This window comes from Capra hircus, chromosome 11, assembly GCF_001704415.2.
Source record: "Capra hircus breed San Clemente chromosome 11, ASM170441v1, whole genome shotgun sequence".
Taxonomy (NCBI): Eukaryota; Metazoa; Chordata; class Mammalia; order Artiodactyla; family Bovidae; genus Capra; species Capra hircus.
Window position 1 is genome coordinate 100620553 of NC_030818.1, and position 20812 is coordinate 100641364.

Genomic DNA, 20812 nt, shown 5'->3' on the forward strand with positions numbered 1-20812 from the left:
TATGAAGAAAAAGACTAGCACAATCAACTACATAAAAAAAAAAAAAGTTAAAACTCCTAGGAAATAAGCAGTAATGTTACCCAAAAAAGAGAGGCTGAAAGACAAATGACTGGGAGTAACTATGTATCAGGGGTATTTGACAAAGAATCAATAACCTTAATATATAAAGAGCTCTCATAACTCAATAGGAAAAGACACAACACTGGATGAGAAGGTGGCGGGGAATGTGGAAAAGCAGAGGCAGGGCCCAGCACAGGCCGGTTGAGTTCTGGGCTCCCGCCGACATGCTCATCGGGGCTCCCTGCTGCCAGGAGCTGGCCAAGGCTCCACTTAGATGCTTTCCCTGCACTCAGTGGCTGCTGACAGATTTCGGTTAAGATGCCAGGAGCGGCAGGGGCACCAGTGCTGCCCTGGAGGGGGGCGGTGCTGACCCTCAAGGGGAGCGTGAGGGTCGTCTTGGTCTTCCAGCACCTGCATCGGCCACAGCTGCCTGAGCCGGGACAGAAACCAGGTCCCAGGGCGCCCCCAGCAGGACAAGCACACATCCTCGTCGGACCCACCCACAGCGGACGCACCGCCCTGGGCTTCCCGCTCCTACAGCGCGTTCCACTGGACGCTCAGGGAGCTGACCTGGGCGTGAGGAGGCCATGGAGACCTGGCTGGCATCCTTGTGAGGAGGGGGCTCATGCCTGACAGCATGCATTGCACAGGAGAGGGCGGGCCAGGCGTTGGCCGGGGTCTCACCTAGCCAGTGCTCCCCCGTGAGCTTGCCGAAGCCATCGCGGTATGCCTCCCAGCCTCGGAAGAAGTTCACGGAGCCATCCTCCCGTCGCTGAAACACCTGAGAGGGGATTGAGAATGCAGAGCTGGCCCCAGGCTTCCCAGGACCTCACATGCGTCCCTCGGCCCCCCACTGCCCCTCACACGCCCCCTCAGGGAGCACAGGGGCTGGGCCTCATGTCTCTCAACAGCTCTCGCTGGGACCTGGACCCGGGAGGCTCCTGGTATCCCGAGGTGGGGAGACTGACCGAACGCCCCCAGGCCCTGAAACGCCCCCTCAAGGAGGAACTGGGGTGGACTGGGGTGCAGTGGAGAAAGCCAGACTTCCAGACCCACTCTGCTGCCTCGCTGTGTGACCCTGGACTGGTCCCATCCCTGCGGGGACCTCAGTTTCCCCACCGGTCAAATAATAAGGGGGTGAACAAGGGTCCCTGTACCTTTTCCTGGGTCAAAACAAAACTGAACAAAAGCTCATTGTAGAGTTTTTAAAGACCAATAACACACACACACACACACACACACACACACACACACACACAGGGTGTCCCTGGTGGCTCAGATGGCAAAGCGTCTGCTTGCAATGCAGGAGACCTGGGTTCGATCCCTGGGTTGGGAAGATTCCCCAGAGGAGGGCACAGCAGCCCACTCCAGTATTCTTACCCGGAGAATCCCATGGACAGAGGAGCCTGATGGGCTATAATATATGGGGTTGCAAAGTCGGACACGACCGAGTGACTGACACCTCACTTAACATACACACAGACATACACTGGGGCTTGGCTGGGCCTCTCAATACGCCCCTGCTACATTCATGTACATCCGCCCCAACCCTATTAAAAAGCCCCTGGTAGGAGATCGGCAGGGGGCCCTGGGAAAGCAGAGCTCTGGCCACCGCAGAGCCCTGGCCACCTCTCAGGGGAGCACCAGAAGTCCGCAGCCAGCCGCCGGGCCGCTTCTGTTCTTCATTTTAATAACATTCTTGATTTGGGAGTCCGGAATCCCATCGGTTAAATTGCTTTGAAATAAGTAGCACGCTGGTCCAGGCCAGAGCTGCCTTGAGTATTTACAGGATCCGCTGACAATCCTGTTCCCCCGCTCGCTGCTCCCGGTCCCCCCTCCGCCCCCAAGCCTTTCTGTCTAACAAGCCTTTTTCTTGCTCATTTGCAGAGGCAGCACTCGCCCCCACCGCCTCCATCTGCGCCCGCGTCTGAGGTGTTAGAGGTTTGGCCGCCGCACAGAGCCACCCGATCCATTACTAAGCAGCCGGACTTCAGTCGCCTGGAACCGCCCTGTGCGGCGTCTGCCCGCAACTGCGGGTCTGTCCGCGTGGCACGGTCCATCACCGCAGCTGCTCGGGCAGCTCTGACGTCAGGTGGCGGGAAGGGAGGGAGGAGACACCTTTTTCCTTTGCTTCGCTACCTTCAACCCGGCCTGGCCCTGACACGTGAAAGTCCTCAGAAGGGACGCGAGCAGAAGGAAATTCGATCAGGCTCGGAGATCAGAGAGCCGGTGGAAAGCGGGTATTGATGGCTGCGGATTGGGACCCTGAGCACGCGCCCTTTGAAAAGCCTAATCCTGGCAGAAGCTCAGACACTCCCCCGAGAAGGCTTCGGACAGCAGAACCTGTTTCTGCAGGAAGAGCAGGGCTGGGGGGGCGGGGGAGGGGGGTGGGGAGGGCTGCAGGGGCCGAGGAGAGGGGCGGGGGCGGGGAGGACAGCGGTTCCCAATCTGGGCTCTAGAGCTCGGGTTCTGCCACTTAGAGTGCCAGCCAGTGACGCTGCCTCGCTGAGCCTGTTTCCTCATCTGTAAAATGGAGATCTCAGCATCAAACCCCGCTGACCACTGGCTGTAGATAGCTAAGATTGTAAAACAACAACAACAACAACAAACTGCCTGCAATGCAGGAGACCTGGGTTCAGTCCCTGGATGGGGAAGATCCCCTGGAGAAGGGAATGGTAACCCACTCCAGTATTCTTGCCTGGAGAAGTCCATGGACAGACCAAGGGGTTGCAAGGAGTCGCACAGGACTGAGAGAATAACACTTTCACTTTCACCCACAGACATTCCGCTCAGGGCCTGGCACATGGGCGGTGGTCAGCCCATACCCGCCAAGGAGCCCCACAGCCCCAGGACATGGGCCACCAGGGGCTCCCCTCCTCCCTTCTCTCCCTGCCCCCACCCCAGGTCATATTCCTCCCAGACTTGGGCATGTTTCCTCCAGAACTGTCCCAGGGGCCTGTCCCAAGTCTATTCCCCTAAATGTCCCACTGAGCACATCCATGTCAGGAACCAGCTGGGAAATCCAAGTCAGGGCCCTTGGGGCAGGGAAACATGGGGTGAGGCCTGGTTGAGGGGATTCCCACCCAGGCAGGAAGCAGGGCAGATCAGAGGAATAGTGGATGGCCAGAGGGGCTGGCTTCTGGGAGGGGATCCAGGGTGACCCTGGAGCAAGGGCCCATCCTGGCCCCTGCATGTCCCAATGTGTGGTCCAGGAACATCATTCCTGCCCCCGGGGCCACGCTTGCCTCACCCACCGCTCAGCCTGCCTCCCAGACCTCAGCGAGGAACAAATCACAGAGGAGTTGGTATCATTATTGCCATCGCTGTTGTTTTTCCTGTTCCCGCTATTATGAAGTGGAAAGTGGGGGTGTCACCCTTGCAGGCACAGGCAGGACATGAACCCTAGCCACTGGGACAGACAGACTGGCTTGGGTTGAGAGCTGACCACAGCTGACGCTCAGGCTAAGTTCTCCTTGTCTGGTGCACACACTTCCTTACCCCTACCCTGGGAGCCCGGTTCTGGGTCCCCTGACCCGCCCCACTTTCCAGTCCAGGAGACAGAAGCTCGGACACTGGCCAGAAGTCAGGCAGCTATGAGTGGACAGTCTGACTCACCCCTCACTCTGTAGCCTGAGGCCGTGCTGGACACTGGGAAGTCCGCGTCTCAACACCCACATCCACATGCTCACTTGCCACCCACCAGGGAGGGGCATCCCAAACCTGCCCCCTTGTCTCCTTGGCAGGCCTCTCAGGGCCAAGAGCTGGTCTCTCAGCATCCCCCCATCTTCAGCCCCCCTTTCCTGCTCCCTTTCCAGGCTGGGTGCCAGAAGCAGGCAGGGCCCCGGCTGGGGCTCAGTCTGGGTGAATGATCAGAGGTGGTGAGCACACATTCCAGACCACGGGGGCCTCCTGGCCTCTCTCCTCCACTTGGGAAGCACCTGCCGTCACTGAGAGCAGCAGATGTCTTGACAATCCGCCGCAGCTCAGAGGTCAGAGCATCGTTTGCCAACATGGGCGCTCTTCCGAGTGGTAACAAACCATGACCGACCCCTTCCAGGGCTGAGACACAGCTGTGCCGCAGTTCCAAAGAAGTGGCTTTTAGACTCTTGGACCGTGACCCAGGGAAATGTAGTTGACATCCTGACACACATACTCACAGCTCTTTGTATCTGAAACAAAAGCTTCCCGAAACGATACTTGTCCTTCAGATGGATGGGTGTTAATATTTTCCACCCTGTTCTTCTGTTCTATTCCACTCCATTTCATTAAAAAAAAAAAAATTGTTGCTCACAACCCATTAAATTAATTTCTCCACCAGCCAGTGGATCACGACCCGCAGTTTGAAGTTGTCGGCCTTTGCCATGGGCTGTCTTGATCCCACAGCTCCAACTCTGGGTGACCGAGCATGCTGGGCAATGGCTGGGATCTCAGACTCGAAAGCCCTGGTCTTGCCCTTGAGCTGACCACAGCATGCAATGCGTTCCAGGTGGGCACAGGCCACAGGTCATCCGCAGGTCCTCCCAGGCTCCCAGGAGTGTTTTTTCGGGGTGAACTGCAGTCGTGGCTTCAGATTTTTGGAAACCAGCTGGGCTTTGGGGACCCTGGAGGGCCAGATGTCACCCACCAGAAGGCCTTCAATTACAGAGCAAGGATCAGCCAGACAAGAAGATACAAAGAAGAAAGCAAGGGACTTCCCTGGTGGTCTAGTGGTTAAGACTCCACGCTTTCACTGCCAAAGGCCTGGGTTCAATCCCTAGTCGGGGAACTAAGATTCCCACAGGCTTCTCAGTGTAGCAGGAAAAAAAAAAAAAAAAGACCTCTCGGAACTTCCCTGGTGGTCCAGTGGCTAAGACTTGGCATTCCCAATGCAGCGGGCCCGGATTAGATTCCTGGTCAGGGAACTAGATCCCCTATGCTACAACTAAAATGTCCCATGTGCTTCAAGTAAGACCTGGCACAGCCAAATGAAAAAAAGGGGGGAGACAAGTGAAGGATTGAGGCGTCCACCTCCCCCTCCTCCGTCCCGGCCACAGAACAGGAGTCTCCATTTAGGCAAAAAAGGTGGGGGAAAGGTGGGGAAACAAACAATTAATTTTAGGGCTAAAATATCCACTGGCCCAGCTCTTGGGGCCTCTCCCTCGGGTTCCGGCTGCAAAGTGATTGATGGAGAAACGCTCCCGCGGCCTCTTGGGCAGATGCCACGAGTGGGAAGACAGACAGGCGCGTTTTTCTGGTGCGGATTCTCAGAAGCCAGCCGCCTGCCGCCCGGCATCTTCCAAGTGCCGCTCGAGGAGGCTCTGCCAAGGGAGCGCTGGGCCCACATGGTCCTGCAGATGGTACCCGGAGGTTTCAAAGGAAGGAGCCGCTGCATTTGGGCGGCAGGAGGGGGTGGGGGGAGGAGCAGAGCGGCCGACTGTCCCCTGTTTGTCAGACAGGCTCCTGGGGGCCTGTCTCGCGCTCTGCAGGTTCAGCGTCCTCTGGGCCTCTTCCTCCGATGGACCCCGGCTGATCTCGTTAGCCACGCTGCCCACAGTGCGGAGAGAGTCGGGGGGGGGGGGTGCCTGGCTCTGTGGTCACCCCAGTGCCTTCAAGGATGATCTCAGTCCTCCCCGCCACAGCCCCGGAGGAAGGGGTTCATGCTCCCATTTGACAGATGAGAAGACTAAGGTTTGGAGAGGTGGTGCGATCTCTGCAGAGTAGGAGTGCCTCAAGGCGGGGGCCCACTGAAACCTGACGTAGGGAGACTGAAAGTACACAAAGCTGAGGGCGGCCCGGGGGTGCCCCATGGCTAAGGGGGTGGACGTTGCCCCCCAGGCCCGTGAGCTCCCCATCCCTCCCTCATCATAGCTGAGCTGAGCGGGTCCCAGGAAACGCACTGGGCTGGCACCCAGGAGATTCAAGTTCTAGCCAGGCTCCAGCCGAGGGCCGTGCGACCATCTGAGTCTTGGTTTCTCTCTTCCACAAAATGATAGGGTTGCTGCTGCAGACCCCGTGTGGTGTGCCTGGACTGGTGGGGGGACTCAGACCTTCAGAGAGCTCACGGCCCAAGGAGAGATGGATGCACAGGCCAGCAGCCTCAGGGCAGAGCAGCTCCCAATCTGAGGTGTTCTTCTGATATTTGTGCCTCAGTTTTCTCATCTGTAAAACGGGAATTATAGGAGCTCCAACCCACCAGCATACGGGTGACATGGTTAAATGGGCTGGTTGATAACACAGCATTCCATAAGGGTCACACTTGTTACATTTGTCCGGAGCTCAGAGGAGGATGAGCCACCTGCTGGGATGGTTGGGAGGATTGGGTCCTAGAGGACTTCCTGGAGGAGGAGATGTTTGGGTGGACTGCAGATTGAGCAGGGTCTTGGCAGGTGGTCAGAGGAGCTGAGGCACAAGAGACAGGCACAGGGTGGGTCCAAACACTATGAGGTGGTGGGGGGGGGGGAGTCTCTGCCACCATCGAAGGGTCCCCAGGAGGCAGCATCTGAGATTTTTCCTCGACTCTGATGAAGCTGCTGTGGAAACCAATTACAGGCAGAACTGTGTTGGTTGTGCTCCACCAGCCTTCCCAGGCCTCCTGAGCAGGCGGTTCCGGGAGGAGGGGTGGCAGGCTATGGCAGAGGCGGATTTTTGTCTCTAAAGAACAAAGAACTTAGACGTGGAACAAACGCAGCCCTTCAAAGCCGGCCCCTGGGGACGCTCTGCCGGCTTTCCCAGGAGGCAGTTGCTCCTCCAGTCCTTTCTGGACACCTCTGGGCAGCAGCTCCCAGCGCCTGGGCTTGCTAGCAAGAGCACAATTGCTGGAATAAGGCTGAACTGAGTTCAGATCTTGGCTGTGCCTCTCATGGGTCGTGTGACCTCAGACAAGTCACAGGACCCTTTCTGAGCCTTAGTTCCCCTCTCTGTGAAAAAGAAAAAAGTCCCATCAGGGACTTCCCTGGGGTCCAGTGGCTAAGACTCCAAGCTCCCCACACAGGGGGCCCGGGTTTGATCCCTGGTTAGGGATCTAAAGCCCTCACGGTGCGACTCAAGATCCTGCAGGCCACAGCTAAGACCTGGGCAGACAGATAAATACATATATTTTCAAAGGCCCCATCAGCAACCCCTTTGTCAGCCCTGCAGGGTCACAGTGAAGACACCACGCAGGAAAAGGCAGGTGTGAGCCCGGTGGGGTGGGGGAGGGGCACAGTATGCCTAACCTCCCTCTCTTTCAGAACCAGCCGCCGAAGCCCAGAAGGAAGTGGGCCCACTCCTGTCTGTGACTGCAAATGGTACCCCTGGGCCTGGCGCCCCGCCACGTTTCCCAGGCTTGGCAGGCGGCGGCTGTCGGCTCCAGGCAAACAGCGCTCGGAGCTGCCATTTATCAGATGCTGAGGCGACGGGCTGAGCTCCACATGCCCCCGCCTCCAACCCCGTCTACATTCAAAGTTTGAAAAATCCTAATCGCTCCCAGCGGATCACTCACGGACCAGAGGGGTGCCGTCAGCAGTGGATGTGGTCATTACTAGCATGCACTTGGAGGGCTCCCCCGGAACACTGGGAAGCCGGGCGACAGCCACTGATGTCACGCAGGTCTCCTTCTGCCTCCGCAGCCCCTGGGACACAGGGAGGAGACCGCACCCTGATGGACCCCCAAGTCCTGCTAGGCGGCAACCCCAGTGTGTACCACAGCAACACCCCCCCCCCCATCACCTGCATCCTGGCATCCTGGCTGAGGCTGGGAGCTTTCATCTCTCCTGAGCCTGATCCCCTGCTGGGCTGGGCTCTGTTCAGGGGTTCAGCTCCTTTGATGTCTTCCCAGTAAGAGGGATTTTCCTCAGCCTGGGGAGCACAGGTAGGGAGGGAATGGACATGGTGGGAGGGGAGGTTTGCTCTCGCAGTGGAGCCAATTAGAGACCTGTCTGAGTCGGCTGACCCTGCACGGCAGTAGAATGCCTGGCAGAGAACGCAGGCTTGGGCACTCGGCTGGTGGGGCCAGGGGAAAGCTGGCGGCACTGTGGATCTGAGCGGGGGGCGCAGGGCAGAGTCAGTCCTATTGCAGGTCCCCACAGTAGGAGACGCTGAACTGGACCTGACTTCTGTGACCTCGACTGGTGATTATGCAAAGATGAGGGCTTGGCAATCAGGCCGGCTGGCAGCTCTGCTGAAACAACCCTGGCGGGGACAAGGCTGTGTCCCCGGGGGCTGAAGGGCAGGACAGTGGGGGACCCAGTCTGCGGACGCCAGCTGGACCCTCCTTCCAACCACAAAACCCGAACCGGGCCCTGGGCCTGGTCATCCTGTTCCCCAGGCCCTGAAAGGTGGCCAGCGTAAAACACAAGGCCCACCCCACTGGCCAGATGAGGAAGGGGACGCCCCCAGAGGGAATGTGACCTTTCCAGTTTCTCAGGGCCCCGGGGATGAGCTGGAAACGGCTGCTTCATCCCACGCATCACCCTTCCAAATGAGGAAATTTGGCTTCTGTTTTTAACACATCTTCCTCCTCTTTAAGAACACTGCTTGGGATTCCCCCAGCGGTACAGTGGTGATGACTCTGCCTTCCAATGCAGGGGGCGTGGGTTCGATCCCTAGTCGGGGAACTAAGATCCCACATGCTGTGAGGTGCAGCCAAAAAGGTGAAAAATAATGAAAGACACTGTTTGACCCTAAGATCCTATAGGGTAGAGCCAGTTCTTCTGTTCTCAAGGAATTCCTAAGGCTCAGCAAGGACCCTTGGTGCCCCTCCCTCTTCCTCTGCCCCTGCCCCACAAGCAAGCAGCATGTGGGGGGTTCTGACGCCCACCCCCCCACCATGAAGAGCACTGCTTTATTCCCATTTAACGGGTGAGAAAAGTGAGGTTCCAAGAGGGGAAGTTATGCCGCCAGAAGATGCCAACGGCTGCCCATCCAGCAAGTATTTAGGAGCACAGATGGTGTGGAAGCATCGTGTGGATGCCTGAGCTACGGGGGCCACCAGGTGACCAGCTGCTGCCCTGCAGAGCTCTAGCCTTGTGGGGACGCAGACAGACAACACCTGACAGGTGCAGAAAGGGAGCACGAGGGGGGGACCCGGGAGAACTCTCAAATGACCCAGCGACCAAGCTGGGCCCCTTGCCCAGGGTCACAGGCGAGCAGGGGGCAGACTGTGCATCCTGCCTTCCTCCTCCTTTTGCGGGGCGGGTGTGGGTGGGGTGCACGGGGCAGGGTCAGCAGTGGCCTGGCTCATCAGCTTGACCCAGTGTGGCCTGGGTCACTGTGGTCAATGGTGAGTGTGGAGAGGGGCTGGGGCTCCACCAGGGCCAGTGGCCACATCAGTAGAGAGGCCACCTTGAGGCCTGTGCCCCCCTGTTCCCTGGCCTCATCCCCACATGGTGACTCCCACGCCCTCTGCAGGGGTTCAAAGCCCCTGCAACCCCCGCTCCTGAGCTGCTGGCACATCCTCCGCCTTGGCCCCACGTCTCTGGGTCACTCCCTCCCAAGAGCCCACCGTGCCCCCAGGGAGAAAGCCCGACTCCTATAGCATCTGCAAAACCATGCTACCCAGGCCCTGCCTGCCTCCCCACCCGTGCCTGGCCCCCTGAGGGCTATGCCAGCAGAACGGAGCCACCAAGGTCGCAGAACAAGCCCTGCCCTGCTCCGCGCCACCCACCGCACATGTTCCCTTTGCCTGGACATTGTTCTCACCTCATCCCCCTGTGCCCCAACCTCCCAGTCCAGGAGCCTCTCTGGCTGCCCCAGACAGGGTAAGGGGGCTCTCCTCTGGGGTCTCCCTGGACCCCTAGCCCTGCAGCCCCCATACAGGTTGGCTGACTTGTCTAGTTCCCTGCCAGGCTGGCACCTTGCTGCAAAATCCTCTGGCCAGTGGTTGTCACCCCATGGTTGAGCCGTAAACTGACAAGTGACACCTGATTCCACGAACTTGCATGAGGCTGGGCTGCTTATTTGCCAGGTGCGTGCGTGCTGAGTCACTTCAGTCGTGCCTGACTCTTTGCAACACTATGGACTGTGGCCAGCCAGGCTCCTCTGTCCGTGGGATTCTCCAGGCAGGAATGCTGGAGTGGGTTGCCATGCCCTCCTCCAGGGGATCTTCCCGACCCAGGGACTGATGAACCTGCATCTCTTACGTCTCCTGCATTGGCAGGCAGATTCTTTACCACTAGCGCCACCTGGATGACCTTGAACAAACCTCTTGCCCTCTCTGAGGCAGCCCTGTGGGTCTCCAGGGGTTGGAGGAGGGCTGGAGCAGTGCCAGCAGGGCCACAGTATATAAACTGTAAAGTGCTCCTAGGCAAACAGGGATGCTGAGTGCCAACCTCTTGCAGTTCCGGCTCTCTGGGAAGCAGGTTCTGGTTGGCGTGTCTGGCCCCAGGCACCCTGTCCCCCGTGTTGGCACTCGAGGCCTGGCAGTTGGACATGGAGCCTAAATGAGGATGGATGGTATCAGGGTCCAGCAGAGCAGCAGCCAGCTCCCTCCCACACAGCAATTGAGTTTCCGAGAGATTCCGTGTGGCAGGGAGGTGATCCTGACAGACGCCCAGAGGTATCCGAGAAAAGATTGCTTTTGACGGAAGCCCAAATGGATATTAACGTCTGTGGGCCTCGCTAGCCCTTCTCTGCTGAGAATGGCCTTTCTTCCAGGCTGGCTGATCCAGGTGTCTGGGCGGGAGGGCTGGGCAGGCCTGTGCACCTCATCGACTCCCCTCTCATCGCCCCTGAAGCCCAGGCCCAAGGAATTACCCGCCTCCCAGCCCCAACCCTGATTGACTTCCCGGGAGACTGGCTTCCACTCCACCCAAGTGGAAGATGCATGGTCCGGGCCGGCATCCTGGTCTTTCATTAAGCCTGTCCTAACCCTTAACTCTGATTTCTCGGCTCTGGCTGGTGTATCAGAGCTGTTCTGCCCGCCAAGGGGGTCCCAGAGGTGGAGGCCATAACTCAGATGCTCCAAGATGGGAAAACAAAAGTGCTTTTAGGCTCAGATGTGAGTCCAGTGCATTTAAACGCTTCTCTCTCCGGAGCTTGTAGGGACGTTTAGAAGAATGTTTGTCTCGGGGTCCTCAGGGGGCTCTCAGCGGCTCTCACACCAGCTCCCGATGGCAGCTCTGCCCTCCGAGAGCATCTGCTTGGGCCCTGCCCACCCGCCTCGCTCGGGCCTCCCCGTCTCGCCTCCTGCTCCGTTTGGCCAACCCCGCTGCCCTCACCCTTGTATGCCAGCTCGCACCCCCCAGGTGTTTAAGTTTTGTGGCTACATTCCCCCTGCAAAGGCAGAGTTGAGGACTTGCGGTGCAGACAGGGGGAGACCTGTGTGTCGACCCTGCTGTAGAAGGGGCTTCTCCGCTGGCTGATTAGGAGACCTCCAGGTCTTCAAACCAGGGCCTCTGCCCCGCCGCGCCACCTCCTCCTTCTCTTGGCCCGGGGAGGTCTTGGGCCACATGCGGCTCTCACCCTTGCCTTTCCATTGCTCCCAATTCCCATCGGGTCAGGAACCAGGAGGTGCAAGGAGATGGCGACGGCTCCTCACCAGGAGGCCCTGGGGGCGGGGCCTCTGCTCACAGCAACGTGCTGCCCCTTGTGTCTCTTGCACACGCACCATCTACTGAGTAACTGAAAATCTCCGCCCTGGAGCTCACATTAGCGGCCGACAGTCCCAGGACCCAACCTCAGCAACACCCCCAACCCCTCCAGAACCACTGCCCAGGGTGGGGGCGGGGGCTGCAGACTCAGGGAGTGGAAGGCGGCTCCACTCAGACTTCGGGATCTGACACCTGCTCCTAAGTGGCCCCCACGTGTCAGCACATGCCCCCCACTTGCTCTGTGGAGGCTTTGGTGAGATCACAGGCAGGTTTGTGATGGCTGGTGAACCCCTGGGCAGGGCCAGGCAGAGCACCCCGGCTCATGTGCACAGCCTCCTGGGTCACCCCGGCATCTGCCCGGACCACCTGCAGGGCCCAGAGGAGGCAGGGCCTGGCCCAGCCGGCCGCACACCCCGGGAGACTCACCGTCCAGCCGCCTCCATCTGTGCGCATGTCACAGTAGACCTGGAAGCCGGCGGGGTCGTGTGTGGGGAAGACGGAGTAAACGCCGTCCTCCTGCTGTCCGCTCAGGAGGACGTCCAGACAGTCACGTGGCCGAGAGCCTGAGACAGGGAAGGCCGTCAGGGCACTGGGCCCCGCACTCACGTTCCTGCCCACTCTCCTGTGTCCCTGGGTCTCTGACTTGTCTGTCCAGCAGTGTCAGGTGGGCTCCAGAGCACTGGCCTTGGGGGCAGACTATGGCTCTGCCTCTCCCTGGGCGGATGTGGTGAGTGAGTACCCTCTCTGAGCCTCACTCTCCTCATCTGGAAAACGGGTGCAGTGAGCTCCACCTCATCGAGCTGGGAGAGGGGTCAACAGGAGGGTATAGGTAGGGTGCTCAGTGCTGCCCGGCAGCAGGAAGTCCTCGGCACACAGAAGCAGTGTAGCCTTGTCAGTCGGGCAGGTGGGGGACGTTGTGGGAATGAACCTGGGCACCCAGGTCATCCAAGGAAGGCAGTCCCCATCTCACTCACCATTGGCGCAGCTGCGGGGCCGCGATCCCCTGGCAGGTGCCCTCTGAAGGTCAGCCTTGACGTGGGGTCGGGTCAGCCCCCGGTCCCTCTGCAGGGCATCCAGGACATCGCTGACTGAGTTCACCAGGTGAGCCATGTGGCCTTGGCTCTCAGAGAGAAGCTGTAGGGCACAGAGGTGGGTGGAGCTCTGAGTGGATGGGGCACTGGGTGGGTGGAGCTCCAGGTGGGTGGGGCACTGTGTGGGTGGGGCTCCAGGTGGGTGGAGCTCCGGGTGGAAGGAGCCCTGGGTAAGCGGAGCACTCAGTGGGTGGATTGCTGGATGGGTGGAGCTCCAGGTGGGTGGAGCTCCTGGTGAGTGAGCACTGGGTGGGTGGAGCTCCGGGTGGGTAGAGCTCCTGGTGAGTGAGTATTGGGTGGGTGGAGCTCCAGGTGCCTGCGGGCACTGGGTGAGTGGGGTTCCAGGTGGGTGGGGCACCATGTGGGTGGGGCTCACCCGGTGAGTGGACCACCGGGCAATAGCTCTGGCGCACACACACTAGTCCTCACGGTGGAGGCACTCTCCTGGTGCGAGCCCCTGGCTTACTCTGGCCACCGCCCACTGTGGTCTCAGCCCCGGTGTGCAAAGGACGGAGGCTCAGGTGGGAGGAGACACCGCAGGCCCTGTTCTTCATCCATTTCTGTGCCTTCAGCCCAGCTGAACTGACTAAAGGAGACCCCGCTGTTCAAATCCCAGCTCACCCACTTGCCAGTTACATGGCTGCAGGTGAGTGATTAACCCAGCCTTGAGATGGGGTTAACCTAGCCTCTCTGGCCCAGGTGCCTTGGGGATCAGTCACAGCGTGAGGCCCCCAGCAGGGACTCAGCACTCAGCACCTGGGTGCCTGCCTCAGTATGGGGATTCATGAGGCACCTTCCAGATTACAAAACATCTTCAATCAACATTCAACATCTCTTCTCATCGCCCAGCAAGGCTACAAAGCAGGGGTGCTGGGTCTGCCCTCCGCAGGTGGGACCCTGGAGGCCTGCACCACCCACGCATACTCATGAGAACCCAGCTTTGACTTTCCAGGGCTCTCTGATGTCCACCCCTTCACCTGACCCCATAGCATTGCCAGGTGGAAGGGCTTGAGGTGTCATCCCCTTGTTATAGATGGGGAAATTGAGGCCCAGAAGGGGAGGTCCCCCACAGGCTGACTGGCAGGAAAGGAACCCAGGGCTGTGCCATCGTGCAGGGAGCCTAAGGTGGGGGCAGGCCGGGCGATGATTTGGACCCAGGCTCTGGTGTTGATTTTGAGTTTTGGCTCAGGACCCTCCTCCAATCACTTTCAAATAACCCTGGAAGGGTAACTAAACCCCTTTCACATTACTCCCCTCCCCGCGAACCACCGTGGTGGGCCCTGTTTTCTGGGGAGGGGGGAAGGTTCACGACAGCATGTGTTCATGCTTCTTTCTTGATTTGTACCGTTCCCACTGTGATCGCAGTCCAGAGGTTTAGGGCTCAGTTAGTGCAGCTCTGTTCCACCTGGGGTCTCTCGGTTGTGCCTGATGCCTGAGGGGTCTGTGGTCTGTCACCTCCCCACCCCAGGGCTCTAGCGGGAGGGAGGCAGGGTCACAGGCAGACTGCAGTCAGCCAGCGAGCATGAAGCTTGCTGGGTCTTTACACACCAAATCTGTCACTGGCCAGATAATAGCTCGTTCGAGGAAGGGAAATAGAAATATACAGTGCCAGCAGTTCACAAAATATGATTCTCAGCTTGTCCGGGAGCAGGGGCCCGACAAAGCTTTTAGTTTCCTTGTCAGTTTCCCCTCTGCTGAGCAGGTGATTCAGTGGGGGCTCAGGCCCGGGGAAGAGGCACCCAGACGGGTGGAGAGAGCATTGAGGCGGGGTGGCAGCTTTCTCCTGGGGTTTTATTGCAGTGTCCTGGAGACAAGCCCCATTGGAGGAGCCCTGCGGTAGGATGCAGGCAGCCCCAGGGAGCAGGGGCAGGGGGCGGCCCTGCGGGATGTGAGCAGGAAAGATCACCAAGCCCATCGGTTCAGTCGAATCTGTACTGCCCATCCTTCTGTGACGAGGCAGACACACTCGAGAAACTCAGGCACAGCCAGCTCTTGCTAACGGGCAAGGAAGACCTCAGTTTAAACCAGCAAATGATTAAAGTTGAAAATGTACATAAAAACATGCCCCGAATTAATGGGGAAAGTCAGTCCCTGCTCGCTGAGCCGCGCAGCTGCATTCAAGAGGACTTGGCGACTTTCAGAGGCAGTGAAATCCGAGCTGCTGTTTCCAGCACTTCTCAGTTGTTGGAGCTTAAACAAGTCGCTTTGCCACGCTGAGCCTCGGTCTGCCACTCCGTAGAATGGGGGTAACGATTCCCTCCACTTCCTGGGCTTCCCTTGTGGCTCAGCTAGTAAAGAATCTGCAATGCGGGAGATCTGGATTCGCTCCCTGGGTTGGGAAGATCCCCTGAAGAAGGGAAAGGCTACCCACTCCAGTATTTTGCCCTGGAGAATTCCATGGACTGTATAGTCCATGGGGTTGAAAGAGTCAGACTTTCACTTTCATTTCACCACCTCCAGGGGCTATTGTACTGCAAAGTGTTTATCACACACAGTGTGGACCGAAAAAGAGATTTTCAGTGGTGGCTGCCCATAGGCCAAAACTTCAGCTTACAAAGTTGCTACCATCTTAATAAAGGAAGTGGGAATGCGTAGACAACGTCCCTCATGTGCCACACGCCCACCGAGCCCAGTACAGCTATGAGTGCCAGCATCCTACTGGGCATGGACCGTGCTAGCCCCGTGTTACTGGTGAGGAGGGCAGTGCCCCGCCCAGGGAGGGCACTGGAGGTGCTCAGGGACCCACAGTGGGTCCTCAGTGAAGCCTTGACTCTACTGACTCAAACCGTGAGGGCAGGAACTCAGCTCTGCTGCTCCCGGGGGTTTGGGGGTGAGGTCCAGGGACATGCCTTTTAACGAGCAGCTCTGGTCACTCCAACAGGGAGTGCTGTGGGCATTGCTCTGAGAAGCCCAGGTCTCCAGCTGACAGCGGAGGGTCTGGGAAGCTCGTAGAAGGGGAACTAGGAGCTATGGCAGCATGGCTCTGCAAGACACACGGTCTCTGAAATCACCTTGAGTCTGTGGGAAATGAGTCAAATTAAACATTCTTGTGAGAAGTGAATATATCAGGTGAGCCGAGGCAGTGCTGGGCCCCAGAAGAGCCATTAGTCTTCAGGGGACGGCTCTAGGCCTCCGTGCAGGTGAGCGGGTGGGAGGCCCAAGGCTCCCACCCAGTCCCCCGCCCCTGCCCTGAAGGTGAGTGTTTGTGGGCGGGCCAGGCTGTCCAGGGCTGAGCCACGGGGAGAGTGAAGTGAGGTGCCCAGATGCCCAAGAAAGTCTGGAGGTCTCCCCGACCCCTGAGGATGAGGGGCAGGGCCGCTGCAGATGGAGGGGCAGCAGGAGGGCAGCTGAACACCCCCCCAGGATGGGGAGGCTGCCTCCCCATCAGTCACCCTGACAGGATGACAAGGACTGTAATTTCTCCAGCTGCAGCCTTCGGGGGAGGGAAAAGGCCCGTCACTCTTGAGCTGGTGAGTGACCAAATGCCTGGCCATCTCACGTGTCCAGAAATGGGCTGGACCCATGGCAGGGGTGGGGCTCGCCTCCCAGTCCCCAAGGACCTAAGTCATGGGGGTGGGGGGTGGGCAGCAGATAGGGTAAAGGCTGGAGGCTGGGCAATGCTCCAGAGGCCAGATGCCAGGCCTGACCTGGCTGCTGTGCACAAGCATGTGGTGAGTCGTATCGTGTCTGACTCTTTGTGATGCTATGGGCTGTAGCCACCCAGGCTCCTCTGTCCAGGGGATTCTCCAGGCAAGAATACTGGCATGAGTATTCGTGCCCTCCTCCAGGGTATTGTCCCCACCCAGGGATCAAACCTGTGTCTCTTACATCTCCTGCGTTAGGCGGGTTCTTTACCACTAGTGCCGCCTGGGGAGACCTGGCCACTGTACCCCGGACAAATCACTGCCCCGCTCAGGCATATCACTGTCCCCCGGCGGGCACATCGCCCCACGTGGAGCCCTCCCGGGTCTGGTAAGGGCAAGCGGGAGGTAGACTCCCACTCTGCAGCCAGACAGGCCAGGCTCAGGTCCCCAAGCTGTCATTTTCAGCAGGGTGACCTTGAGTGAGGGTCTTCGCCTCCCTGAGCCTCGGTGTCCTCATCTGTCAAATGGGGCAATGATGACTCACCCGCCCCATAGGCAGGCGCCCAACGCCGTGCAGACTCGGGAAGGGGGAGCTGCGGTGGTGACCCAGCAATGCTACAAATCATCGCGCTGTCTCAGCGGAACAGACGCCTCGGGGCCTTAGTTTTCTCTTCTGGAAAACGGCAGAGACCCAGTGAGCTGATCCTGAACCCTGATTCCACGAGGGGGAAGATTCTTGCTGGTGCTGCAAGCATGGTCAGTGTTAGAAACCCTTCACCCAGATCCACTGGTGCATGCTGGGACCTACCTGGCTGGGCTCTGGTCGGGGCTGGAGTGGGGCGGAGGTGTTGGGGACACACTAAGGGTCGGGTTGAGCTCTTCAGTTGGCTCCCCCCTTCCCTGGAAGGCTGTGGGCGTCAAATGGCAGTGGATGGGGTGACCTGGCGGAGGGGGTACGGCTCTCTCTGACCACATGGCACAGCCGAGGGTGGGGGTGCTTGCCACTGAGCACCACATGACCTTGAACTTCTATTAGCCTGATGGAGGCCACGTCCTGCGTCTCCTGTGTCCATTGGCACAGGCGCGCCTGGGAAGCCCCTCCAGCCCTGGATTTGACTCGATGGATGGATTTGACTGATGGGTGGACTACTGCCTGCCATGGAGACCACACTAACACCCAGGTCACCAGGATGGCTGCACGAGCTGTGTGACCTGGGGTGAGACTCCCACCTCTCTGAGCCTCATCTGCTTGTCCGCAGACGGGAATCACAACAGCCCCTGGCCCTGGGACAGAGTGACGCCGTGGGCACCAGGCACTCAGCAGGGCCAGCAGGTGGTGGCAGCCCCCCCACCCACCCCTGCCCAGATCCTGAGGGAGGCACAGACCCCCACCCTTACCTGGATGAGGCGACCCTGCTCGCTCTGGAGGGCACTGAGCCCCTGGCCCAGGGCGCCGTGCCCCTTCCGCAGCCCGGAGCACTCGGCCTGCAGCTCCGAGGCCCGGGCAAGCAGCCGAGGGAGCTGGTCCGCCAGCGTGTCCAGCAGTTCCTGCTCCTGCTCGCCCGGCAGCCTCGGCTCGGCCTGGCGCTGGCTCAGCGCCTGCAGCACGGAGGCCTGGGCGCCCTCGAGGCGGGCGAAGCCGTCGGTGAGGTCAGGGCACCGCGGGTCAATGAGGATGCTGAGGCGCGAGCTGTCGGCCCTGTCCACGGTGACCAGCGCGCTGTTGGCCCCAGCCGGCCCGGTGCTGACGACGGGCGGGGGCGCCGTGCCGGGCGCACGGGCGTGGTTCACAAGCAGCACGGCGCTGGTGGCCGCCACGGCCAGCAGCACGGCGAGGGACAGCAGCACTGTACACAGCACACAGCTGCAGCTTGGCCGCTGCAGGCCAGCCCGGGCACACGGACGCAGACAGGACAGAGGGCAGGTGGGAGAGAGAAGGGACAGCATCAGGGGCAGGCCCAGGCCTCCGGCTCCAACCCTCGGGCGGGGCCCTCTGGCCTTTGTGAAGCCTGGGCGAGGCTCCTTCTGGGGGACGAGGGAGGGGAGTCTTAGAGAAACAGAGCCCCAGAAGGGAGACAGAGAAACAGGCCTGCACCGGCCGCCCCCCAAGAAGGCAAGAGAGGCAGGGAGACAGAGATGGGGATGGCGACAAGAGGAACCAGGGCAGAGAGCCAGGAGATGGAGGGACAGTCCCTTCTCCCACGCTGCCCCTGCCCCTGGCGGGCACATCACCGCACGTGGAGCCCTCCCGGGTCTGGTAAGGGCAAGCGGGAGGTGGACTCCCACTCTGCAGCCAGATAGGCCAGGCTCAGGTCCCCAAGCTGTCATTTTCAGCAGGGTGACCTTGAGTGAGGGTCTTCGCCTCCCTGAGCCTCGGTGTCCTCATCTGTCAAATGGGGGCAATGGTGACTCACCCGCCCCATAGGCAGGCGCCCAACGCCCGTGCAGACTCGGGAAGGGAGAGCTGCGATGGTGACCCAGCAATGCTACAATCATCGCGCTGTCTCAGCGGAATGGACGCCTCGGGGCCACGGGCTGCTGTCACTGAAGGTCTTTTCAACCCAGAGCACCCACACCCTGCGTCCTGAAGCCACTGCAGGCCCACGAGGCTGCCGTGAGTCCCCAGGCCGGGGGTGGCCTCCTGAGCACCTCCCCACCCCCTTTCCTCTCCTGCCTGCCCTTCCTTCCTCCCCCTCTTTCACAAAGCACCCCTCCACCCCCTGGACCCAGTGCAGCTTGTAATTAAAGGAGGCACCGTGATGGAGCCCAAATCCAGACTCACTGGCCCGCATCACTCACGGCCCAAGGGAAGCCTGCGGAGCAATCACAGCCTTTGACACACGGGGACACTGAGGCCCACAGAAGGCCAGGGGCTTGCCCACGGTCACCCTGCAGATGAGAAGCTGGGCTAGGACTGGACCCCCGCCTCCCGCCTCTTCCCGGGGCCAGGAATGTCCAAGCGCTGAATTTTCCCCACATTTTCAACTTTCTGAATCCAAGAGGCATCTTTAAATGAGTTAGTATATTAAAGCACTTGGAGCCATGCCTGGCACACTCTGTTTGCGCAATAAATATTAGCGGCTTTTATTATCTCATGATCAGTGTGCACAGAGCATCTGGAGGTGTCGGGTTTTTTATTTTCCACCCAAAGTGCTATTTCTGTGTCATTGATGCTAGAATGTCCCTTCCCCCCGCCTTTTTTTTTTGTCTCCATATCTCAACATCTCTGACATATGGGAGGATCTTACAATTGTGATTGACAACTTTCTTTCTTGGTGACCCATAAAATAGCCTCTAGGGACATCCCTGGTGGTCCGGTGGTTAAGACTCCATGCTTCCATTGCAGAGAGCACAAGTTTGATCTCTGGTCAGAGAACTAAGATCCCATGTGCAGCAGGATGCAGCAAAAAAAAAAACCCAACAGCCTCTTATACAATGTTTTTCTGAGAAAATATGGTAGAGCAAGTAGCTACTTTTCCCTAAATTCAAATTCTACAAGTAACTCCTGAATCTCCCATTTGGCACCAGAGGAGGAGGGGGTCAGGGGTCTGTGTTGTTGGAGAGACAAGGGAGAGGGTTCCTTAGTCTGTCCCTGCAGTGATGGGACTCAACATTCTACCCCACCTCTCCCCACACCTGCCCAGACATGCTGGGACTCCACACAGTGGCACGATTTACTCCAGCCAGACCTGAACACGTCGGCTTCCCTCCACCAGCTCTACACAGGCTGCTCCCTCAGCCTGAGGCATCAGCTCCCCCTCCTTCTCTTCCACAGCTAAACTCTCTTTCTTCAGGGCTCAGCTAGATGTCACTTCCTCCAGGAAGCCTTCCTAGACTGTTTCCTCAGCCCTCCTCCCAGTTTGGGTGAGGCTCCTCCTCAGTGTTTCCTCACAGCCCTTGCTCCTCCCTAACAAATACAGTCATCACCTTTGACTGCATTCATTCACTCAAACATCCATTCAGTATTACCTGGTGTTCCCCTCGAGCCAGGGTCCAAGCCAGTCCCTGAGGGGTAGCAGTGGACAGTCATGCCAGCCTTGCCCGTAGGGACCTCGTGTCCCATGGACTATGACTCTTACCCTCTTTGGGGGCATGATCCCCTTGGAGATGATGTGGACACAAGGGAAGCTAGAATTCTGGGGCCTGCAGAGCCCAGGTCGAGGAAACCCGCTCTAAACCGTGAGCCCCACCCTCCCCCAAAAGGCATAGAGCGGCTGGTTGCTGGATGGATGGAGGGCAGGACGGGCGGGCTAGGTCATTTCTCCATGACCTTGTTGGCGTAGGAGGTGAAAGCCCTGGCACCCATGGTGCTTGGCAGGGCAAAGGGTCATGACCTCCATGCTGAGCCCTGTGCCCACCCGGGATGGCCTGGCACAGAATGAAGGCGGCCTCCAGGCTGCCCCAACCTTGCCACGAGTCAGCAGGATCCATGGGGCGGACATTGCATTGTTACCGCTATCACTTGAGTTTATGCTATGTTCCCACCACTGAAACCTCCAAACATCCCCTTGTTGTGGTTGGTTACATTTTG

General features: G+C 59.1%; 1 protein-coding gene across 1 annotated transcript in view; it reads right to left on the reverse strand.

Moving 5' to 3' along the window:
• Positions 1–20812, reverse strand: part of FIBCD1 (fibrinogen C domain containing 1) — a 31017-nt gene that overhangs the window by 3627 nt on the left and 6578 nt on the right. The window contains exons 2-5 of the mRNA XM_018054790.1: positions 17680–18159; positions 12581–12740; positions 12033–12169; positions 745–841 (exon numbers count right to left, since the gene is read on the reverse strand). Of these exons, the coding sequence (XP_017910279.1) occupies positions 745–841; positions 12033–12169; positions 12581–12740; positions 17680–18159 (874 nt within the window). The remainder of the gene's footprint in view (positions 1–744; positions 842–12032; positions 12170–12580; positions 12741–17679; positions 18160–20812) is intronic.